Source organism: Nyctereutes procyonoides, unplaced genomic scaffold, assembly GCF_905146905.1.
Source record: "Nyctereutes procyonoides isolate TBG_1078 unplaced genomic scaffold, NYPRO_anot_genome, whole genome shotgun sequence".
Taxonomy (NCBI): Eukaryota; Metazoa; Chordata; class Mammalia; order Carnivora; family Canidae; genus Nyctereutes; species Nyctereutes procyonoides.
In genome coordinates, this window is record NW_026575135.1 from 17,218,269 (window position 1) to 17,243,357 (window position 25,089).

Sequence of the window (25,089 nt, forward strand, 5' to 3'; positions counted from 1 at the left end):
CAAACTGAGTGAGATTCTACAAAATAAATGGCCTGTATTCTTAAAAAAATCGATATTATGAAAGATAAAGAAGGCATGAAGCATTACTAGAAATACAAGATAGATATTTCACAGTTTTAAAGGGGTCAAAGAGGAAAATGTAATAATCCTAAATCTGTATGCATCTAATAACACAGCTTTTAACATATAGAACAAAAAAATGACAAAATTAAAAGGAGATATGGTCAAATTCATAATCACAGTGAGAGATTTTTAACCCATCTTTTATAATAGGTCATAGAACAAATAAATAAAACGAGAGTAAAGATACAGAAGACCTGAACAACACAGTAAAAAACTTTGAACTAAGTGATACATATAAAACACTGCATCCAACTAATGATACAATTAGCATTCTTTTCGAGTGTACATAAAACATTTCAAAAGCAATTCATATATACTGGGTCACAAAGAAAGCCTCAAAGGAGTTTGAAGGATTAAAATAATTCTGAAATAAAATAAAATAACTGTTATTATGTTTTCTGACCACAGTAAAGTTACAAATCTGTGTGGTAGACAGAATAAATGCATGCCTTTGCTAAAATGTTTACATCCTAATCTCTGGAATCTGTAACTCTGTTATGTTACTGGAAAGGGGAAATAAAGATTGTAGATGGAATTAAGGGTGTTAATCAGCAACCTGAGATGGGGAGATTATCCTGGATTATCTGAACAGGCCCAATGTAATCAGAAGGGTCCTTTTAAGGAAAGGAAGGAGGCAGGAAGGCAAGTGTCAGAGTAATGTGAAAGACTCAGGCAGTCACTGCTAGCTTTCAAGATGGGGGAATGGGACCACAAGCCAGGGAATGAAGGCAGTATCTAGAAGCTGGAAAAATGAAAGAAAGAGATTCTCCCCTAGAGTCTCCAAAAGGAATGTAGTCTTGCCAACACCCTGATTTTTAGCTCATTAAGACCCGTTTTGGACTTTTAACATCCAGAACAGTAAGATAATAAGTTTGTGTTGTTCTAAGCTACTAAGTTTGTGGTAATTTGTTATCACAGCAAGAGGAAACCGATATAACCATTAACCAAAAGATAATGAGCAAATGCCCAAATGCCTGGAAATTAAACAATATACAGCTAAATAATCTATAGGTCAAATAACAAATCTAAATAGAAACTAGAAAATGTTTGCGCTGAATTATAGTGATGGTAGAGCTTACCTAAACTTCTAGGATAAAGTTAAAGCAGTGCTTAGAAGAAGAAGCATGCTTAAGTACATATACTGGAAATGAATACTGAAAAAAATCAATGATTTAAACTTTTATCAAAAGAATCTTTAAAAAAATTGGTAAATCAAACCTGAGGAAAGTAGATGGCAGGAAATAATAAACAGTAAACACCAATGAAATAGTAAACAATTTAAAATATAGAAAATCAACAAGGAAGTTATTCCTTTGAAAAGATGAACAAGATGAAAAATATTTTTAAAAAGAAAAGCGGGATCCCTGGGTGGCGCAACGGTTTGGTGCCTGCCTTTGGCCCAGGGCGTGATCCTGGAGACCCGGGATCAAATCCTCCATCGGGCTCCCGGTGCATGGAGCCTGCTTCTCCCTCTGCCTATGTCTCTGCCTCTCTCTCTCTCTCTCTCTCTGTGTGACTATCATAAATAAAAAAAAATAAAAAATAAAAAAAAGAAAAGAGATGATACACATTACCAATATATGAAATGAATAAGAGGAAATGACTATATGTCCAACAGTCATAAAAAAGGTAAGAAATTATATGACCAACTTCATGCAAATACATTTGCTATGTTAATAAAATGGATATGTTTCTCAAAAAATGTAATTTACCAAAACGGAAAAAATAATTAGAAATCTGAATGGTCTTGTATTTATAAGTGATACTGAATCAGTTTTTAATACTTTTTACACAGAGAATATCCCTAGACCAGATGTCTTCACCAGGGAATTCTTCCGAACATTTTTTTTTCTTCCGAACATTTAAGAAAAAAGTAGTATCAATACCACACACATTCTTTAGGAGAATAAGAGGAACTACTTCCTGATTCTTTTTAACTCACCCTATCAAGAGCAAAGAGGTGAAAAATCATGTGATCATGTTGAAAGATACAGAAATAGTATCTGACAAAAATTAAACAGCTAATTAATTGTGAATAAACAAACTTAATTCTTAGTAGCTAGAAATATCTCTACCTATAGCAAATATCATATTCAATGGGGAAATATTTAAAGCTTTCCCCTTGAGAAGCCAGAATGAATTAAGGATGTCAACTATTATCAATTCTATTCGACATTGTATTGGAGTTATTAGTTCAATAAGGCATACTATTCACAAATGAAATGATATTTATAGCAGATAATCCAAAACAGTATACATAAAAACTAAATAGAACTGGAAAGTAGCTTAGTAAGCTACTTCTGTAAGTCAGCTTAGTAAGCCAGCTTCTGTAAGAAACTGTAAAAAAAAAAAAAAAAAAAAAGTAAAAGGCACTACAGATTACAAAAGATTCATTTCTAGTAACATATGTACAAGGACCATATTTTACATGTTTTTCATTATGTTACTTTTACATATAGGAACAATCTTGATAAATATTTATTGAATGAATTAATAGAAAATATATTTTCTGGCTTGGAAAACATAATATGCTAGAATTTTTGAAGACTTCATGTAATTATAGTAGCAACAAAAGTCAATACTGGTTAAACTGAGAGAAGTCAATACAGTACTACATAGCTGAGGAAGTGGATATTAACCCACATAGTTTAGAAATCAGTTGGACGGGGGCGCCTGGGTGGCTCAGACGGTGGAGCGACTGACTCTTGATTTTGGTTCAGGTCATGATCTCAGGGTCCTGAGATGTAGCTCCCCCTCATCTCATCAGGCTTTGTGCTCAGCGGGGAGTCTGCTTCTCTCTCTCCCTCTCCCTCCGCCCCTCCTCCTGCTCATGTGCATACATACTCTCTCAAATAAATAAATAAACAAACAAACAAATAAATAAATAGAATCTTTTTAAAAATCATGTCAACAGTATATATCAGAGCCCAATCACATTCATATATCAATAATAAATAATCTCAGGGGAAATTATTCTAAGGAAACAATAAAAAAAGTTAAATGCACAACAATGATTAATGAAACATGATCTGTAATAACAAAAAAGTACCCAGTGTTAGGAAGTTACTTAATTCTAAAATTGGGGTTACAGGCAGTGTTTGGACCCTGACTCCCCACAACAACCCAGACACTGCTGTCACCTTGTAGTGTAGTTGGGTAAGCTCCAGGAACTTCACTTTTCTCCCCTATAAATACGAATAATAATTGCAACTCCTTTAGGAGCTGCTGTGAGGATTGGATGAGTCATTCAACATAAAGTTCCTAGAACCTTGGAATACTCAGCATCTACGATTATGCAGAAGGTTATACACCGAATGAGAAAATACTGGTGATAATTTTAAGTGAACAAAGCAAAATGTGGTTTGTGAAATATCATATATGCATATGTATACACATACATACACATGTCATAGTTATAAAATTAGTCCCATTCTGTATTATGACTTTGCTACAGTGTATATGGATATATGGACAAGAACTAGAAGGAAAATAGAGAAAAATAAAACTTGTTTTCAGCTAATAGATAAATTTGTAAGTGATCCCTTTATTTGGCAAAATGTTGTTTTGCTTTATTTTAGTTAATGAAAAAGAAATACTCCAAACACCCAGTAGCAAACAACATAAAAAAGACTTAGAATTTCTACCTCTTTGTCTTGAATGTTGGGGTCTGCATTATTTTCCATGAGCACTGCCATGCAGTTGATGTAGCCGCCGTACGCAGCACACTGCAGAGGGGTTCGTCCTGCGTAATCTTGCACGTTTGGATTGATCTTATTTTCTATCAATATCTGGCAAACATCAGCATTTCCTCCTAGTGCTGCCCAATGTAGAAGGGAGTGTCCATCTTGATCAACTAAATCTACTCTCGCTCCACCTGAAAAAGCAAACATATCATGAAAATGTCCAATAGAGAGAGCGCTGATCAAAAAGAATAGAAGTCTGAAAAATGTAACAACAGTCCCTTAAATGCTTTCCTCTTAGCACACTGCATCTGTATATATTACCTACTTCAGATTTTTACAATGAGCTCATAAGTTGGTCAGGGTCAGGGTCATTTTTCTTTTATACAAAATGAAACTGAGGATTGGGCAGGTGAAGTGGCTTTTCCAAAATCACACAATTGCCAACAGGTGAAGCTCCTAGTGGACAGCAGGTTTACACAAACACACACACACACACACACAGCAGGTGTGTGTAGGGGGTGGAAACACCACTTTTCCCTCCATCCTTCCACCCAGGCGGCCCTCTGCTATGTAAGCTGGTTCAAATGGTGCCTGCAAGAATGCCTACCTTGGGAGAGTGACTTGCTAGAGCCACTCTTAATAACCAACCTTTAATAAGTGTCTGAATCACATCTTTGTGTCCCATCTCACAGGCTCGGAAAAGTGGAGTGTGCTTCATGACATCAGTGGCATCTACTTGAGCGTTATTTTCCAACAATAATTTCACGGTGCTGACATGGCCAGAAAGGGCAGCAGCATGTAAAGCTGAAAGGGAGCGAAAGAACGCAAGGACTCTTTGATAACAGCTTCGCCTTCTTCTTATTCTGTGTGCCTTTTCCTCTTCTGATGTCCTCATCATTTTGGCTAAATGCAATTTAATCTTAAGGATTCTCTATTGTTCACTTCTAGATATTTCAGTCTATTTTTTTTTTAAGATTTTAATTATTTATTAGGGAGAGAGCACGAGTGGGGGGAGCAGCAAAGGGAGGGAGAAGCAGGCTTCCCCCCTGAGCAGGGAGCCTGATGGGGGCCCAATCCCAGGACCCTGGGCTCCTGACCTGAGCCGAAGGCAGATGCTTACCCGACTGAGCCACCCAGGTGTCACTCAGTCTTCCTTTCTAGTCATAGTTGCTACTCACACCTTTCCCCTTTCCTTCCACCTTTCTCATCTCACTGTTTCTTCCTTTCCTCCTGATGGTCTGAAATGCTTTCCTTTCCTCGGCTACAACTTTATTATCTTTTCCTCCCTCTAAGAGGATAAGGGAACAAAAAATGACAAAGAGAAATGATTTAAGTGACACAGCCAATTCTGCCCACCAACCCACTCGATAAGCATATGCCCGAGGGTTGGTGTGACGAGAAGTGTCAATCTACCGGCCCTTCAGCTGCTTAGCCGTGCTATTCCTGCCGTAGGTCTGTGTACCCATGTGGTACTGAGGGTACACACATCCCACTGCAGCGAGTGCATTTTCCATACAACATGGCTCCAAATGCAAGCCACTCATTTCCTCGGGGCCCAATTTAAGAAACAGCAATTTGTTTCAACATTGGAGAAAAAAATCTGAGACGGAATGTGGTCTCTTCTCTGGTGCCTTTGTATGGGGTTTGAAAGAGTAATTTTGACTCTATGTGGGTTTCAGGTTATACTGACCTGAGCCTATGTTACTCCACACCAATGCTTGACTTATGCCATTACTCTGGATTACTCTTTAACTTCTGTTTAAATACATCACTCTTCAGGGACACGTGGGTGACTCATGGGTTGAGCATCTGTCTTTGGTTCAGGTCGTGATCCCGGGGTCTTGGGATCGAGTCCCACATCAGGCTTCCCATGGGGAGCCTGCTTCTCCCTCTGCCTGTGTCTCTGCCTCTCTCTCTGAGTCTCATGAATAAATAAACAAAATCTTTAAAATAAAAGTAAAGACTCTGGCAATGCAAAGAATCCCTTTGCTTTTGCTGTTGCGAACTCTGAAGTGATATCCCAAGAATCCCAAGATTTCTGGTACATCCCTATGGTGCCCATCAGCCCTCTATGTTTCTGCCTATCTCTCTGTGTCTCTCATGAACAAATAAATAAAAAATCTTTAAAAAAATACATCACTCTTTAAATTCTGAGTTTGCCAACATAACTGTCTAGAGGCCTGGGCCAGCTCTTTCTAAGTTTCATGGCCCTGTCATGCCTAGAATAATGTTTCTTTCATAAAGTGTGATCCATGGACCAAACCCAGGATGCCTATAAAAGTGCAGATTCCTGGGCATTTATTGAGAACCTACTATGGGCTGGGTATGAATGTAAACGTGGGTGTTCTGCAGAGAACAAGATAGATAAGGTTAGGAGAAGCAAAACAAAAACTGAATAAATAGGAAAGTATTAGATGGTGATGAATGGTAATAATTGGAGTAACAAAAGATATCCTGATATTCATAGTGACTGGGAGTTCATTTTAATCGGTGGTGATGGCAATCATAAAGAGACAGCTATGTAGAGATCTCAAGAAGGAGTAGTTTGGGCAAAGAGAACAGCTAGCCCGAGGGTGGAAATGACTTTTTGTGCTTAAGGAAGTGCAATGAAGTAAGTTGGAAAGGTAGAGAAGGCCAGATCCTAAGGGGTCACCCAGGTCCCACTGACGAAGGTTGAAGGACTTCAAATAGGTGAGTGATGTTATTTGACTTGTGCTTTAATCAGATCACTCTAGCTGCTTGGAAGAGAAGGCACTGTAGTGGGTTAGAAAATAAGCAGGGAGGGCAGCCCTGGTGGCTCGGCGGTTTAGCGTCGCCTTCAGGATCCTGGGGACCTGGGATCGGGTCCCGTGTCGGGCTCCCTGCATGGAGACTGCTTCTCCCTCTGCCTGTGTTTCTGTCTCTCTCTCTCTCTCTCTCGGTCTCTCATGAATAAATGAATAAAATCTTTTAAAAAAAAAGAAAATAAGCAGGGAGACAAGCTAAAACTTTTGCAGGAGACTCAGTAAAAGATGCTACTGGCTTTAATGAGGGTGGCAGGACCGGAGATGGAGAGAAGCAGAAAGGTTTAGAAGCTATTTTAGAGGGCGAGTCAATAAGATGTACAGGATCCAACATAGCATTCCTGTCTCTGTAGTCTGGGCATCTGTCCCTAGACAAACACCCTCACGATGCTTACATGCACTTGGGTTTGAGGACCCTGATCTGCATGGCTGAATGTTAGTTTGGCCCAGACAAGATTCAGAAGAGTGTGAGAGACTTCGAATATCTGAAGTGCTGCCATGTGGAAGACAGTACAGAGTGGGACATCCACTTTGACGAATCTGGGCTTGGTATAAGGAAGAACGGACTTAGGTTCAGATGGAAGTAGTGGGTTTTTCATATCGGAGCTGACAGGCCGCTCGTGAGAATGGTATAAGGCAGATGAAGGGTGCTATATCTATGATGGTTTGGTGACTTGATTCACATTTGAAGAGCATAAGAATACATCTGGCCTCAAATGAAGTTTTAGAAAACACTCAACACATAAAACAGATAAGAGTTGAGTGGTTCTGACTAAAGCAGGGGTGGAGGGGTTACCCACTGAAGTACCCGCTCCCCTTGGCAACATTTCAACACTCTATAGAAACCTGTTGTTTTCAAAAATATGGTCTGGAAAACGCTGGACCAGATTTAATTTTGAGGTAGCTTCTAATATTGAAATTCTACAATTCTGTGATGTGGTATCAGTATGCAATAAATACTGCTTAGATAAATGTCAATGTCAAAAAAAAATAACCTACCACAAAGTCCCAATTAAGCAAAAGATAGACTTAATGATCTTGTTAAATGAAATTCCCCATTTCTGACTATTTGCATTTACAGTACTTTAAAATAACTTTAGATTTAACTATTGTTGCTCTCTCTGAGAAGGTATCATAAATTACATAGGAGCCCTAAAGTTTTTTATTTAACTTTTTGTTATGGAAAATTTCAAGTGTATTCAAAAGACAACAACAACTTAGTGAACTTAATATAGCCATTACCTACCTTCAAGGATGATCAGTAGATGGCTGGTCCTGTTTCATCTAACTGCCATCCATTGTCCCCACTTCTAACAGTTTTGAATAAAATTCTAGATTCAGATCCTTTCATTTGTAAATATTTTGGTAAGTATATCTCAAAGACAACGATGCTTTTAAAAGGTACGACCACAGTATCAGTAGGTGTCTATTTAGGAGACAGAAACCCTGCCAGATACTTTCACAGAGAGAGTTCAACAGAAAGAATTGTTAGCTATGGATTGAAGAATTAAAAAAGCAAAAAAGGAACAATAGGTCTCACAGAGGTTGTACGTGTGGAAGACAGCCAACAATTCTAGGATTGAGGGGACGAAAAAAAAGAAGATGGAATTATTAAAACTTCAAAGCCTCGAAGAGGAGCCCTGTGGGGGGAAACTCCAACCTCTGAGCAGGGCCTCTGCTTGGCTGCTGCTCATGCCTCTGAGGTGGGTGCTCTGGGGCTGGTACAGCGAGTGCTGGAAAAACTGCACAGGGAAATTAACTGTCGCCATTGGAACAAGTGATCACTGCTGTGCTGAAGAAGACCCTATCAAGATGATGCCAACAGGAATAGGAAACCCAAACAAGAATAGTAAACCAACAGGAAGGTGTGGTCAGGGTCTTCCAGCTTTCCAGTGTCCCTCTACTGCCCCCTGAGGGAGGATTCTAACAGGGCACCTGCTGGCAAAGGGGAAATGGGGTCTGCAGAGTCCGGCCCTGGCATTGCAAAGAAAGGCTAGTCCCGTTATTGTACCTAAAACACATAAACAAAAATTCTGTAATATCAAATATCCAGAAAGTGTCCATACTTCCCTTACAGTTTTATAGTATTTTTTTCGGTTTTATAATTTTTTTATAGTTTATTTGAATCAAGATTCAAACGTCTGTATGTTGCTGTTGATGAGAACTCTTTTTTTCATGGGAAGGAAAAAGAACCCTGTAGAGGGATGATGGAGAGAAACTCACTTTCAGAGAAATGTCAGGAAGGCATGTCTGACATATAATAAAATCATCTTAGGAAAAAGAGCCAGGGAATTAATGAGTCTAAGAAGAATTTATGTCTGAACTCCAATCATGGTGCACATCAGAAAAGACACCTTTGGTCAAAAGAATGGAAGTATCCTTGGCCATACTTTATTAAAATACATGAAAAAGTTAAACTAAAAGCAAGGCTTGTGATAAAGTGAAAGGCTGCCTACTAATAGAAGTCTGACAAAAAATGAAATGTTCGGACCATTTATAAACCCAATGTCCTATATGTCTGTGCTATACCCTTTCTTAAGAAGCTTAAGCTCTACTGTGAAGCTTTGATAAAGAAATACTTTGACAGTTAAAGCCTTTATTAAAATCGATATTACTCCAAAACTCTTTAGAATATAATTTAAGGTGCCTGGGTGGCTCAGTTTGTTGAGCATCTGCCTTCAGCTCAGGTCATATCACAGGGTCCTGGGATCGAGTGCCGTATGGCACTCCCTGCTCAGTGGGGAGTCTGCTCCTCTCTCTCCCTCTACTCTTTTCTCCACTTATCTTCTCTCTCTTCTTAAATAAAATCTTAAAAAATTAATTTAGAAGGGGTGATGGTTTAGGTATAAGGAGGGAGATTATTAGGTATATCCCCCCTCCCCACCAAGTGCTGCATCAGTAGTTTTGGTGACCAAGAAAGACCTTTTTTTTTCTTTTTTTTAAAGATTTTATTTATTTATTCATGAGAGACACACAGAGAGAGGCAGAGACACAGGCAGAGGGAGAAGCAGGCTCTTCGTGGGGAGCCTGATGCAGGACTTGATCCCCAGAACCCAGGATCACACCCTCAGCCAAAGGCAGATGCTCAACCACTGAGTCACCCAGGCGTCCCCACCAAGAAAGATCTTATCCAGGACTACAGGTAGGTGCAAATGGCTCTACTATATGTTTCTACAAATTAGAAAACATAACACTGAGAAGCTCATAGCTGAGTTTTTATTCTGTTCTGTGTTGTGCTATTGTGTGATCTTTCTTTTTCTGACTTGCAATTAGGATACAGTGCACAAGGTAGACTTCCAAGTTGACAACAAATGCTAAAAAATTCATACCTCTCTTATTAACCAATGCACAGTTGAAAGGCTCTCTTATTAGAAAAAGAGATAGGGAGATGCATCTACTGAGAGCTTTTGATGCAAATCTAATGTGAAACTCTGAAGCTTCAAGAGTCATGGGAGGTTATCCCCAAAATGAGAGATTTGGGAGAAAGTAATGTTCCTCAAATCTGAGAAAAGAGCACATTATGTGAGACTGGTGAGCATACTTAGATATGTGTATTCCTTAAAATATAATCCTAAAGTTTTGAAAGTATAATTGATAACTACTAAATAGGCATAGTTTTAAGTCACAGGTTTATGTTTTTTTTTACACAAAGATAAATGATAAGAGTTTCCATAGTCATTTTTTTTTTAAGATTCTATTTATTCACGAGAGACACAGAGACAGAGAAGCAGAGACATAGGCAGAAGGAGAAGCAGGCCCCTTGTGGGGAGTCCGATGTGAGACTCAATCCCAGGACTCTGGGATCACACCCTGAGCCGAAGGCAGATGCTCAACCACTGAGTCATCCGGGCGTCCCTCCATAATCATGCCTAAGGAGCAGCCACAGTTCTGTTTATTTTTATTTTTTAAAAATTTATTTATTTATTTACTTGAGAGAGAGAGAGAGCATGAGCAAATGGAGATGGAGAGAAAGAATCCTCAGGCGAACTCCTGCTGAGTGTGGAGCCAGATGTGGGGCTGATTCCAGGACCCTGAGATCATCATCACCTCAGCCGAAAACCAAGAGTCAGACACTTAACTGAGTGAGCCAGGTGGGCGCCCCAGGAACAACCAGAGTTTTAAACCTAATGCCACCATTCACCTGGTAGAAACATAGGCTAATTTTAGCCATCAAACTTGGAGGAAATTAAACCCTTGGAGTGATACCCTGGTAAGCTAAACTTAAAAAGTATAAATGAGAGTTAAACAATATTAGATTAGGAACAATGATTTAAGGCTCTACTGTACAAGTTTTAGGGCACCTACACACTCTGGAACCCGGAAGAAAGCAAACTGAGCATTTCCGCCAATTCTTACCTGTACCTCCGTATTTGTCTGCCATGTTGATATCAATGTCAGATTTTAAACTCAGCATAGTCCTAAGGACATCATCACTGCCTTTTCCAGCAGCCCACATAAAGGATGTTCTTCCTTCGAGGTCTGAATCATCTTTCACTGAAGGATGTTTTAAAAATACCTTAACTGTTTCCTGTAAGAAAACTTCATTATAAAAAATTGAGACAAGAGGGTAGCATCTTCTTTGGTAATAAAGCCAGTGTCATATGTGACTTCCGCTAAGACCCAAAGTATTTTTTCCCTGCCTTCGAATCAAATGAAATTATCTTTCTATGAATAATGAAACTACAATTTCCATTGAAAGTAACAATCCTCTTTCTTTATATATTAGTTTTAGTTTCCATGCACTTCAAATACATAACCTAAACTCCCTCATTCAACATCCTCATAATTGAGAACAATCATTCTCAATCAAGTTTTAAAATTTTATAGGTCACTCTTTGATAGATGAAGTGACAGTTAAAAGACTAACGAGTATTCAGGGTCGTGAGAAACATGAAGATACAGGTTTTCTCGGACATTTTACATGCAGAGACCTGTATACTCAGCCATGCCTATAGAGAAAGTTAATACATTCTCTCGTTGTGGTTTTGTGACTACAATTTAAAAATACTTAATGCATTTATTGTATTATTATTAATAAATATATGTGGCTCCTGAGAAATGCAGTGTTAAATTCATTTAAAAAGGTATTTATTTAGCAATTCCTATATGCAAGATCCTTCCTCTATGGAATCACACAAAAATTAGGAACCACAATAATTCTAACAGTGCCTAACAATTTTATTTATTTTATTTTTTTAGTTTCAAGTTTTTATTTAAACTCCAGTTAGTTAACATACAGTATAATATTAGTTTTAGTAGAATTTAGTGATTCATCATTTATATACAACACCCAGTGCTCATTATAACAAGTGCCTTCCTTAATGCCCATCACCCATCTAGCCCATCCCCTCCACCTCCCTTCTGGTAATCCTCAGTTTGTTCTCTACAGTCAAGAGTCTGTTTTATGGTTTGCCTTTCTCTCTTTTTCTCTCCCTATGTTCATCTCTTTTGTTTCTTAAATTCTACATAGGAGTGAATCATGGTATTTGTCTTTCTCTGACTGATTTCACTTATTGTAATACTCTCTAGCTCCAGCCACATTGTTAAAAATGGCAAGAATTCATTCTTTTTTCTATTCCATCACATATATGCCACATGTTCTTTATCCATTCAACAGTCTATGGACACTTGGGCTCTTACTACAATCTGGCTATTGTTGGTAACAGTGCCTAACAATTTTAACAGGGGTTAATATTCACAGCATTTTACGTTGCCTCTTTTCTTAAGCTTCAGATACTTACAAACTTTTAGGGAGATCATAGAGCCTTCTGCTTGAATGGAAGTAAAACAGTTTCAGAAAAAGAAAAATTCTGGATGCTGTGAATTGGCCAAAAATGTATTAAGTGCTGACACTCAATACTTTAAAGCAAGAAGAAATTCAAGGGCTCACCTAATGCAACCCTTCATTTTCCAGATGAAGAAGTTTAGGTTCAAGGTCATGTAAACCTTGGTGGCAGATATAGGAGTAGAACCCAGGACTCAACTGCTGCACACACTGCTTCCTAGTCTTATCACTTAATGTTGAGCTGCTGAGGCATTACAGTGTCATGCTCCTGGGATCTAGTGTGTATGCCTCGTACATGCTAGATTGGAATAAGCAAGTGGATTTTAAAAGCTGGTGATGGTTTTGGTGTTTTTTCTTTCATTAATTCATAAATATATCTTTGTTGGGTATGTTTTCTTAATGAAAGAATGTTTGCAGAGGTTTTGTGGGTCTTGTTGATGTTACTGTTTTTTTTTTAAAGATTTTATTTATTCATGAGAAACACAGAGACGAGAGAGAGAGAGAGAGAGAGAGAGAGAGAGAGAGAGAGGCAGAGGGAGAAGCAGGCTCCATGCAGGGAGCCTGACATGGGACTTAATTCCGGGTCTCCAGGATCACGCCCTGGGCTGAAGGTGTCGCTAAACCGCTGAGCCACCCAGGCTGCCCAACTGTTGATGTTTTCTAAACAGGGAATTAGAGCCTCTATGGGTGAACATAGTCCAAGATCAAGGGGCTTGAAACTGAGCTTAGAGGGACACCTGGGTGGCTCTGTGGTTGAGCGTCTGCCTTTGGCTCAGGGGGTGAACCTAGGGTCCTGGGATCAAGTCCTGCATCGCACTCCCTGTGAGGAGTCTGCTTCTCTCTCTGCCTGTGTCTTTGCCTCTCTCGGTGTCTCTCATGAGTAAATAAATAAAATCTTAAAAAAAAAAAAAAGAAACTAAGCTTAAGGAAATTTGCAGAATTATTTAAAAGTCATCTCTGTAATTGGCAGATCATCCAGAGCAAGTATTTCTTTGAATTAACATCCATCATGTTCTGTCATTCTTCCTTATTCCCAATAGCTTAGTCCTTAATTGCTGGTATCTGTGCATGTGTTAAATCTGGAATCTAACACTTGGGTTCAAGATCTTGGCCAAGTCATTTAATCTCTCAAAACCTTGGTTTCTTCCTCTGTAAATTAGGGATGCCATGTCCCCTCACAGGCTTGTGTTGAAATATGAATTGAATTCTGATTTCCATAGGTTGATTAGTCTGGGCCAGTGAATTTCTTAACTACCTAGAACAAAAAAGAGTTCCTCCTCAAAATATATTTTGTATTTTTCTGAGACAATAGAATAATGAGAGATACTAGAAGAGAATAGTTTACCAAAAGTCTAGGTGATAAAATTTTAGAAATGCCAGGAAGGAAGGAAGACAGTTATAGTTGAGAGAAATACTAGGTAGGAAAATAAGATATTTTAGCAATCTGAGTATTCAGTGATGCACTGAGGAGGTCAGGAAGATGGAATTACACTCTGCTGATGATAGCATTCTTTTAATTTAATGAAACCAAAGTTTTCACTACACATACCCATACAGAAGGCAGTAAAATCAGCTGTGAGTGCTCTGACATGTGCCTCTTTGGATGAGTCTCTAATTGTTGGTGGCCACTTATTCAGGAAACTGAAACAGCCTAGCTGTTATCATGTTGCTGGCTGGACCGAGTCAAGTAATGGATGAGAAAGTGCTTTGTAAACTATAAAGGGTGGCAAGGGAAGAATTAGTAATAATATTCAATATCTTTGGAAATGGTAATTCATATTTTGGTTTTCTCAGCTGTATAATGCATAATACTATTAGCACTAGCAATAGTAAGAATGCACTGCATTTCTTGAGTACCTGCTCGGTACCAAAACTAACGAGGCACTGGTCACAAATTTTCTCTAATTTTTATACTCATCTTGAAAGAAAAGGTATAATTATCCTCATTTTACATATGAAGGAATTAAGACTCAAGAAGTAAAGAAATTTGTGCCGGTCATCTAGCCAGCAGAGAGTGGAGTCAGGATCCCAGCCAAGCCTAGACTAGTTCTAAGAACTTGCACACTGCTTTCAGGACAATTACAGATGGCCAAACACAGTGCATATAAAATGTGAGGGTCATAAAATTAACCAGAAGATGAAATATACTTACACAGAACAAAATGTTACACCGAAGAGTTAATATAAAAATTGTCTTAAAATTTCCCATGACTAACAACTTTACAAAGACGAAGACTATCCCTCGCATCTCAGCCAGAGCCAAGAGTATGAGCAACTGTTAAAATATAATTGCCGGGGATCCCTGGGTGGCGCAGCGGTTTGGTGCCTGCCTTTGGCCCAGGGCGTGATCCTGGAGACCCGGGATCGAATCCCACATCGGGCTCCCGGTGCATGGAGCCTGCTTCTCCCTCTGCCTGTGTCTCTGCCTCTCTCTCTCTCTTTCTTTCTGTGTGACTATCATAAATAAATAAAAATTAAAAAAATATAATTGCCACACAAACACAAAAATGAGTACCCGTATAACTGAAATTTGAATAAGATCCGTGGATTGTAGGAATGTCAATTTCCTGTTTATGGTATTGTTTCATACTTTTGCAAGATGTTTCCATTGGTGTAAACTGGGTTATGGGTATATAGGATCTTGCTATTATATTTCTTACAACTGCATATGAATTTCTAATGATGACAAAATAAAAATTTAATTAAGGGAAAAGATAATTGTCATGTTTTACTTACGGCAAAGTTACTCTGAGCTGCATAGTGCAAAGGTGTTGCTCCTTGGCTGTCGGATGGGATGGTTCCAGACTTATTTCTTTCTAAAAGGAGATGGACAATCTGTGCATGGCCTGAAAGCAGACACAGTGAGGCCGTTATCACATCAAAGGACTACTTAATTTGTAATCTGTTTAAAGGGAAGTTTTCTGAATAGTAGCCCCCAGTACAGCCTCTTCTAACTTCTCATGAAAATATTATGAAAATGTAGAACAGAGGCAAACACAACACTAAAATCTTAGTGCTTCAATCAGAAAGGAAATGACAGTCATTATAATTGCTAGGTTGAGAAAAAGTTATATTAGGTACAGCTCATCGCATTCCTTGGCCTCACTATAATAATGGTGGGAAGCCAGACCCTGACTGCCATCACTGTCCCTCATCCTGGGTTCCACTGTATAGCCAATCAGCACTACACAGCTATTCTCTTCTGCTCTTCAGGAGGACCATCCATAATACATCCTCTTGTGACCTCTGAGGCCTCCTCTGAATCTCCTCTACCCTCCCTCCTCCATTTTTTTCATATCTAGGCAGTGATTACAAGTCCAAGGAACCAAGTGACAGGAATGATGAGGTGGTGGCAGAGAAGATAATCTACAGGGCACTTCTGCAAGCAAGGAGCTGTAGAAAGGATTAAAGAATGAATAAACCTGGTAATAGCATATTTGGAATAGCATATTTGGAATAGCATATTTTCCATATTTGGAAACCTGAATTTCATGAATTTTATTGTTTGAGCATACCAAGGACCCAGGCAATGGAGATGTCACATCAGCAGAACAAGGACACACTGAAATCCAGGCAGAAAAACGGAATCTGAGTGGGAGTTGTGCTCATCTACCTGTTCCCGGGTATGATCCAAGATGGAGTTCTCGGGGATAGGAAAAAAGTAGGATCACAGGCAAGCATCAAGACACATGCCATCTTATTTTAAAGATAAAGAGAACAATTCAGTAAAGGCAATACGAAAACATACTATGGGACAGGAAAAAGAAACACCATCATGAAGATGAAGTGCATACCTTGGAAAATGATCTAGAGAAGGATCCAGAGGAAAATTTCAGGACACTGTTGGGCATCCTTGACTTGTGCAAAGAGATAGCTTCTATGAAATAAAACAGAATATCCTAAGAAGGACACAATCTGAAATGAAAGGGTGATGGAAGGAGGCGAAAAGGAAATAAGCCAAGATACAAAGAAATTTGGATGAGAGAAGGAAACCAAAATACAACCTCAGATACAATCTATGAAAAGCAGAAAGAAATCAGAACTTATGGAACAAAAAGTCAATGTACTGATAAGGAGACAAATTTGCCAAGTCCTCCTAGAATGCAGAGGAAAGGAAAAAAGGATGAAAGTGCACACTGAAATGAGAGCTAAATAATAAATCTGACAATAACACTGAATGCAAATGCAAAAAGTATTTTAAAAAAAGCACAATGTGGGATTTAAAAAGTAAATTCATCATAATAATTGGGAAAAACTTCAGATTATATTAACAAATACTAAAAAAGTGGTAAGTAAATTGTGCTAAGTCCCTCATTTTTAAATGAATGGAAATCGATAGATACAGTTTTGCTTTTAACTCTGACTCAGGTTTTAAAAAGTTTTTGATAATTTAAAGTAACCACTAGTAGAACCTAAGAAACTTGTTAAAACATTAGGCAATTCAAAACCAAATAACAACAAACCTAACCTATATATCAAAAGGCAGAAAACAAAGGAGATGGGGGAAAAAAAACCAAAAAGAAAAAAGGGGGAAAAAAACACCCAAACACTGGTAATACTCAAAGAGCAGAATAGCAGAAAAAAGACCAAATTATTTATCTTACAAGTGACTATTAGTGACTAAAGACTCTCAGATTGCGTCTCCTGCAAAATCAGACAGATACACATTATTTATACTCTCACCTAACAGAGTGATCCCCTCAAACTTGGTTAAGTAAAAGGCTTATCGGGAAAACACAAAGAAAAAAATCATATATCATAGTATTGGCAAAAACGCAAAATTAAACCCCCCACAAAATACACAGGCATTGAATGTGAAAAGATTTTTTTTAAAAAGATTATTTTATATTTACATTTGTCAGTGATTGTGCATTACTTTTAAAATAAAAATTAAAACATGTTAAGACATTATGTTGAAATTAAAACCAATATATAACAGAGAATACATTTATATTACTAAAATTTTCTCTTAAAGATTTTATTTATTTATTCATGAGAGATGCAGAGAGAGGCAGAGACACAAGCAGAGGGAGAAGCAGACTCCTCCCAGGGAGCCCAATGTGGGACTCAATCCCAGGACCCCAGGATCACGACCTGAGCCAAAGGCAGATGCTTAACCACTGAGCCACCCAGGTGCCCTATATTACTAAAATTTAAGCATACGACAGAAGGATTTAAGTATGAGATGCCACATATCAATTAAAAATCAAAATAATTAAACAGGAAGTGGGAGCTGACAGAGAAAGGGAAGCCATGGGAAGTTTCTGGTATTCATGTATTTCCTCCTACCATTGATTCTTTGATTCAGTCAACTCACCTAGTAAAGCTGCCCAGTGAAGCGGGGTTCGAAACAAGTTATCATAAGACGTTATATTGCAGCTTTCATATGAGGTCAAGACATCAACCACTGTCACATTCCCATCGGCGACTGCAAAGTGAAGAGGTGTCCGACCCTCATAGTCTTGCCAGTTCAGTAAAGATTCCGTGGGAGCAGCATCCTATTTTTAAGGAACCAGGACTTCAGACACATGGAATCCTCAATGAATCACACTGGACGTATGCATTAGCTGAGCAATTTTCTAAACTTGTATATTCTCTCTTAGCACAAAGTGGTAAAATTCAGGAAAAAAAAGTACATGTTCTAAATCTTTAAAAATTTGTCATGTTTAACTCTAAAATATGAAGAAAAGATATAATCAATACCAACACTGATTATCCAGATTAAATAGGTGTCAATATCTTGCCTAATGTGCTTTTGTATCTGTTATGGAGTCAGCTAAAGCTGTATGTTTTATACTTTTGTTATGTATGTGTGTATCCATAAACAATATGTAAATATGTATATTTTCAGTATTTATACTTTTGAGTTCTTTCAACACTATATTTTTGGGTATCTATGTTGAATCTAGTTCATTTGTTAAACCACAATTTAATTATCCATTCTCCTACTGAGGGATAGTTAGGTTATTTACATATTTCCTACTATTAACAATTATGCTGCAATGAACATGCTTCCTTTACAAGGTCCCCCTGTAGCCCAATGTGTGAGATTTTTCTCTAGCTCAGATGCCTAGAAGGGAATAGCTGTGTAGAAGGATATTTACTTTTTTTAAAAAAGATTTTATTTATTTATTTATTCATAAAGGACACAGAGAGAGAGGCAGAGAAACAGGCAGAGAGAGAAGAAGCAGGCTCCCTGTAGGAGCCCGATGCGGAACTCGATCCCAGGACCCCAGGATCACGACCTGAGCTGAAGGCAGATGCTCAACCACTGAGCCACCCAGGTGCTCCGGATATTTACATTTTTAACTAGGTATTATCAAACTTTTCTCCAAATGGTTACACTAATTAACACATCCATGACAATGTGTAAAAGTTTTTATTTCCCTACATGCTGGCACAACTTAATCCCTTGGTATTATCAAGCTTACTGGATTTTTTCCCTTATAGGTATGGAAAGCATTTTGCTGATGTTTTAATTTGTATTTATTTTATGAATGAGATTGGGATTTATCATATGTTTATTGGATATTCTGTTTAAATTGATGGTTCATACTTACTCATTTTTCTATGAGATCTTTGTATCTACTGTTTAGGTCTCCTTTCAAGAATAGTGGATTTATTTCCCTAGCTGCTGTGAGTGCTGCTGGCAGATGACCCTCAATGGTCAGGCTTCTGTGATTGTTTCAGCTAAAGAGAATTACCTCACCCAAGGTCATATGCCTTTCCAGATCAGGTCATATCCAAAGCCAAGTCCTCCTGCCCCAATCTGAGAACTCTCCAAAGGGCCGCCCAGATTTAGAGCTGCCTGTACAGTCATCCTATTTTATTAAAAAAGTGCATGGAAGGTATTGTAAACACTTCAAAAAAGAGAAGTAGAATTTTACCATGGTGGTATTTTAGGCCTTTGAGTCTCCCAAGGACTAAGATGTGTTTACAAGGGAAAAAAGAAAAGCTAAGTCTGTGAGGAAATAAGATATTATGATTGACAATCCTCTAGGGACTTCAGATAATGGAATTGACACATAAAGCATATAAAATAACCATCTATAAAACATATAAAACAAAAAGTGAAATAAAAGGTGAGCAAGGAACAAAAAATATCAAAAAGACCAGGCAAATGTGAAAAAACCAAACAAAAACAAAAATAACTTTTCTTTTTTCTTTTTTTTTTTTCATTTATGGTAGTCACACAGAGAGAGAGAGAGGCAGAGACACAGGCAGAGGGAGAAGCAGGCTCCATGCACCGGGAGCCCGATGTGGGATTCGATCCTGGGTCTCCAGGATCGCGCCCTGGGCCAAAGGCAGGCGCCAAACCGCTGCGCCATCCAGGGATCCCCAAAAAGAACTTTTAGATGTAAAAATATAATTACTAGGATTAGAGGCTCGATGAAGAGGGCAAATGAGGGGAGACACGGTTAATAAAATAAAAAGGTCTAAAATATGTGTAATTGGGACCCTAAAGGCAAGAGTGTAGAGAATGAAAGAGAGGTAATATTTAAAGAGATAATAGCTATATATTTTCCAGAACTGATGTGCAATGAGAGAACACACCAAACAGGACCAAAAAAAAAGCACCATACCTAGACACATTGTAGTGAAACTGTAGGATACCACACAGAGAAGAATTTAAAAGCAACCTGAGAGAAAAGATAAATCATCTATAAAGTAATAACAATTAGACCAATAACAGACTCCTTCCGAAGAACAATGAAAGGCCCAAGGCAAAATAATAGCCTGAAAGAGTTGAGAAATGAGCACTGCATATTCAAAATAATTTTATCTTTTAAAGTCTAATTTGTATGTTATGAGCAAATAGGACTAAATATTAGAGTGCTACAGTTTGTAAGCTGGAATATGAGAAGGAATGGGTAGAAATGCCAACGAATCCACTGATAAATATTCAAAATTAATAAGAAAGTATAGTAAGTTAGATACATATTCAATGAATAAAAATACCAACTGCATTTCTATGCATCTGCATCAACTAGTTAAATATGTATCTTAGTCATGCTAAAAAAAAAAGTTCAGGGTCATCTGGCTGGCTCAGTTAGTAGAGCATGTGACTCTTAGGCTCATGAGTTCAATCCCTATGCTGGATTACTTAAAAAAAAAGTGCCAAGCAGCATTATTTTTTTTTTAAAGATTTATTTATTTATTTGGGAGAGAGAAAGAGAGAGAGAAAGAGACAGAGTGCATGAGAGTGAGGGGCAGAGGAGAGAGGGAATCTTTAAGCAGGTTCCCTGCTGAGCCCAGAACCCAACCAGAGACTCCATCTCACCACCCTGAGGTTATGACCTGAGCTGAAATCAAGAGTCTCAAGACACTTAACCCACTGAGCCACCCAGGCACTCCAAAGTAACACTATTTTTTTTAAAAAATATTTTATTTATTTATTCATGAGAGACACAGAGAGAGGCAGAGACACAGGCAGAGGGAGAAGTAGGCTCCCTACAGGGAGCCCAATGCAGGACTCGATCCCAGGACTCTGGGATCACAACCTGAGCCAAAGGCAGACTCTCAACCACTGAGCCACCCAGGTGCCCCAGCAACACTGTTTTTAAATAGTGAAAAACTAGAAATAGTTCCAAATATCTATGAATAATTGAATAATGTGTGGCTTGTTCATAAAATGGAATATTATGTAACATTAAAAAATAATATATTACAGTTATACACAGCATAGATAAAATCACCAGCATAATATTGAACAAGGAAAGCATGTTGCAAAAGAATACATTCAATGTGATTCCATGTATGGAAAACTCAAAAGCATTAAAAATGAAACAATATATTGTTTAGCGATACAAATGTATGCGGTAAAACTATAATGAAAATCAGGAATGATTAACACGAAATTGAGGATGGTGGCTGCTTCTCAGAAAAAGGAGAATAGAACAGTGCTGGGCGGTACCCAGGGAGCTTCAATGGTAACGGTAATCTACTTATTCTTAGATCAGAGATGAGGGGCACCTAGGTGGCTCAGTCAGTTAAGCGTGGGACTTTTGATTTTGGCTTAGGTCATGATCTTGGGGTTTTGAGATTGAGCCCTGTATTGGGCTCCGTGTTCGGTGTTGAGCCTGCTTAAGATTCATTCTCTCTCTCCTCCCCTCTGCCCCTTCCCCACCCACTGCTTGCATGCTCTCTCTCTCTGCACCCCCCAAAAAAGGAAAACTCGGAGATGAGTACATGAGTATTTGTGGTTTCCCTATTCTTTATATCTTATAAGTATTTTACAAATGTTACCTCTATGCAGTATTTAATGAGCATAAGTATAAAACAACGTCAGGGATGATAAACACAAATTGAGTAAAGTACCTGATGGGGGACTGGACAAACGTGGCACGCAGGAGAGAATGTATTGGGAAATTGGCACATAAGAGGGGTGCCAGGGTAGCACAGTTGGTTGAGTGTCTGACTCTTGGTTTTGGCTCAGGTTGTTATCGTTATCTTACGGTGGTGAGATCGAGCCCTGGTCGGGCTCTGCGCTCAGCATGGAGTCTGCTTGGGATGCTCTCTCCCTTACCCTCTGCCCACCACCCCTACCCTTGCTCTCTCTTTTAAATAAATAAATAAATAAATAAATAAATAAATAAATAAAGAAATCAAAAGAAAGAAAGAAAGAAAAGAGAAGAAAGAAAGAAAGAAAGAAAGAAAGAAAGAAGAAAGAAAGAAGAAAAACTGGCACAAGGGAATTCTGTGTGGTCTTATTTTTTTTTTTAATTTAAATTTTTTATGATAGTCACAGAGAGAGAGAGAGAGAGAGAGAGGCAGAGACACAGGCAGAGGGAGAAGCAGGCTCCATGCACCGGGAGCCTGACGTGGGATTCGATTCCGGGTCTCCAGGATCGCGCCCTGGGCCAAAGGCAAGCGCCAAACCGCAGCGCCACCCAGGGATCCCTCTGTGTGGTCTTAAATAGCAGCACTAAAATGTTCTATTTCTTGAGGGATGGGTTCACGTGATTTTGTATTTCTTTTGCTTCATAATTTGTTTGTGTGTCATACATAGGCTTTTGTATATTGGCTATTTCAAAATAAAAAGTTGTTTTTTAGAAAGGTCTAGCAGCACCACCGTACTCACCAGAATGCATCGCACTGTATGAACAGCACTTGGATCCTTGTGATTGGCTGCCCAGTGAAGTGGGATCTTGCCTTCAACGTCAGGAATCCCAATGTTGGAATCATGCTTGATAAGCAGCTTCACGTGCTCAGGGTTATTGTAGTAGGCACTCCAATGCAGAGCTGTTTGCTGCAAAATATAGAGTCTCAAAAAAAACAACAGTAACAAGAATAATAGTAACAACATAAACTTTTCCCAAGCTTTTATTGTGTGACAGGCAGTATTGTATGAGCTTTATACATTTTACCTCAGATAGTCATTATGACAACTCTGGGAGATGAGGACTCTTGAATTTGCATGTGACTGATGAGAAAATGGAGCACAAGGAGGATGAGTAATCTCCTTAGGGACATAAAGGTAGTAAGTGGTCCAACTAAGATTTTTTTTTTTCAAAAAAAGATTTTATTTATTTATTCATGAGAGACACACAGAGAGAGGCAGACATAGGCAGAGGGAGAAGCAGGCTGTATGCAGAGAGTCCAATGTGGGACTCGATCCTGGGATCACGACTTGAGCCAAAGGCAGATGCTCAACCACTGAGCCACCCAGGTGTCCCTCCAATTAAGATTTTTAACCCAGTCAGTCTGAGTGTAGAATCTGACTTCTTAATCATGATAGGCACTGAGGTCATCAGGGACTAATCAATGAGATTAGTAATACTGAGAAAAAGAAAAGCACTACAGTAGTTTATGAATAACTATCAACAAAGTAAGTGATGATCTTGATATTACACCAAGCACCTTAAGAATTTCATAGAATGTTTTGAATTTCAATATCTATCAAAAAGAAGATCTATGCACGGGAAATCACAGATCTGGAATCCATTTCTTACATCAAAGTACAAATTTAAATTTAACTATAATTTTACAGGATAAATTCTTATACCTGCCACTGATGTTAAGACATATGTAGGGAATACAGTAACACTTGCTTTATTTCAGATAAAAGTTTATAAATGAACATCTTGATGGGACACCTGGCTGGCTCAGTTGGAAGAGCACACCACTCTTGATCTCAGGTCTTGAGTTTGAGCCCCATGTGGGGTGTGTAGCTAACTTAAAAATAAATAGAATAAAATGTTGTCATAAATAAAATTTATTTTTTTAAAAAATGACATCTCAAACTTGTTTGCATTGCTTTAAAATATCCTTTGCCATTCTCATCAATAAACCACAGTAAGAGTAGTTTCCCTATTAGAAAGGTTACTGAGGGAACACAGAAATGGTTGTGCTGTACATTATCCCTTATAAATAGCAGTGTCATCAATCCAACCTAGAATCAGATCATTTAACAGGCAGGAACCAAACTCACTTGCTACAATGAAAACTTTAAACGTTGACATACATAGTATTCATGGAAAGTGTACCTATGGTCATTTAATAGGAAGAGTCACTCATTACTTTTCATTTAGTAATGATTATAGAAAAAAACAGTCACAAATACAATAGCAAGTAATTTCTGATAGCCACATTTTTTCTTTACTTCTCTTTCTTCCCTTCCTTCCTTCCTTCCTTCCTTCCTTCCTTGTAGGTTCCATGCCCAATGTGGGGCTTGAACTCACTTCCCTGAGATCAAGAGCCACATGCTCTACTACTGAGCCATTCAGGCCCCTGGAGCCACATTTTCTTTTCTTAATTTTTTAAAAATTCTATTTATTTATTTATTTATTTATTTATTTATTTATTTATTTATTTTTCACATTTTCAAATAAACAACACGTACCGTTTCTGTAATTCCTTTGCCATGTTATGTTTGTTCTGAATATACTTACTGAAATGTAATATTAGGTCTGTTGAATCTAATAGCACAAATTTGGAATTATATTTTCTACATCTTTAAAAAATGTTTTTCTAGTAATTTTTTAGAAGATTTTATTTATTTATCCATGAGATACAGAGAGAGAGAGGCAGAGACACAGGCAGAGGGAGAAGCAGGCTCCATGCAAGGAGCCCGACGTGGGACTTGATCCCAGGTCTCCAGGATTACACCCTGGGCCAAAGGCAGCGCTAAACGGCTAAGCCACCTGGGCTGCCCAACAATTGTTTTTAAATGTACGGTTCAGTGACAGGAAGCACATTCCCACTGTTGGGCAACCATCAGCATCTTCCATCCCCAGAACTTTTTCATCTCAAACTGAAACTCCATGCCCATTCCACAGTGACTCCTAATATCCATCTCCTCCCAGCCTTTCACTTAGCATAGTATCTTCAAAGTTCATTCATGTTGTACCATGTGTCTGACTTTAATTCCTTTTTAAGGCTGAATAATATTCCATTGCATGTACTGCATTTTGTTTCTCTAACCATCCAGCAATGGACATTTGGGTCATGCTCATCTTTTTGCTATTGTGAATAATGCTGCTATGAACATGGATGTATAATATCTGTTCACATTCCTGAATATCAATTCTTCTGGGAATATGCCCAGAAGTAGAATTTCTGATCATAGAGTAGTTCCATGTTTAGTTTTTTTGAAAAATTGTCATGCTGTTTTCCACAGTGGCTCTGTCATTTTACATTCCTACCAGCACAGCACAGGGTTCAAATTTCTCCACATTTCCACCAAAGTCTGTTATTTTCTGCTTTTGTAATAATA

At 38.3% G+C, this 25,089-nt stretch overlaps 1 protein-coding gene across 4 annotated transcripts in view; it reads right to left on the reverse strand.

Annotated features, from left to right (window-relative positions):
• INVS (inversin) overlaps positions 1 to 25,089 on the reverse strand; it is a 155,768-nt gene that overhangs the window by 54,659 nt on the left and 76,020 nt on the right. For 2 of the 4 annotated variants that reach the window (XM_055301615.1, XM_055301614.1), the window contains 6 exons: positions 22,456 to 22,623; positions 17,692 to 17,872; positions 15,111 to 15,220; positions 10,946 to 11,117; positions 4,455 to 4,610; positions 3,768 to 3,997 (listed from right to left, as the gene is read on the reverse strand). In XM_055301615.1, coding sequence (XP_055157590.1) covers positions 3,768 to 3,997; positions 4,455 to 4,610; positions 10,946 to 11,117; positions 15,111 to 15,220; positions 17,692 to 17,872; positions 22,456 to 22,623 — 1,017 coding nt within the window. Of the gene's footprint in view, positions 1 to 3,767; positions 3,998 to 4,454; positions 4,611 to 10,945; positions 11,129 to 15,110; positions 15,221 to 17,691; positions 17,873 to 22,455; positions 22,640 to 25,089 lie in introns of those variants that run through there. The other 2 variants (XM_055301617.1, XM_055301616.1) reach the window with 2 other exon arrangements.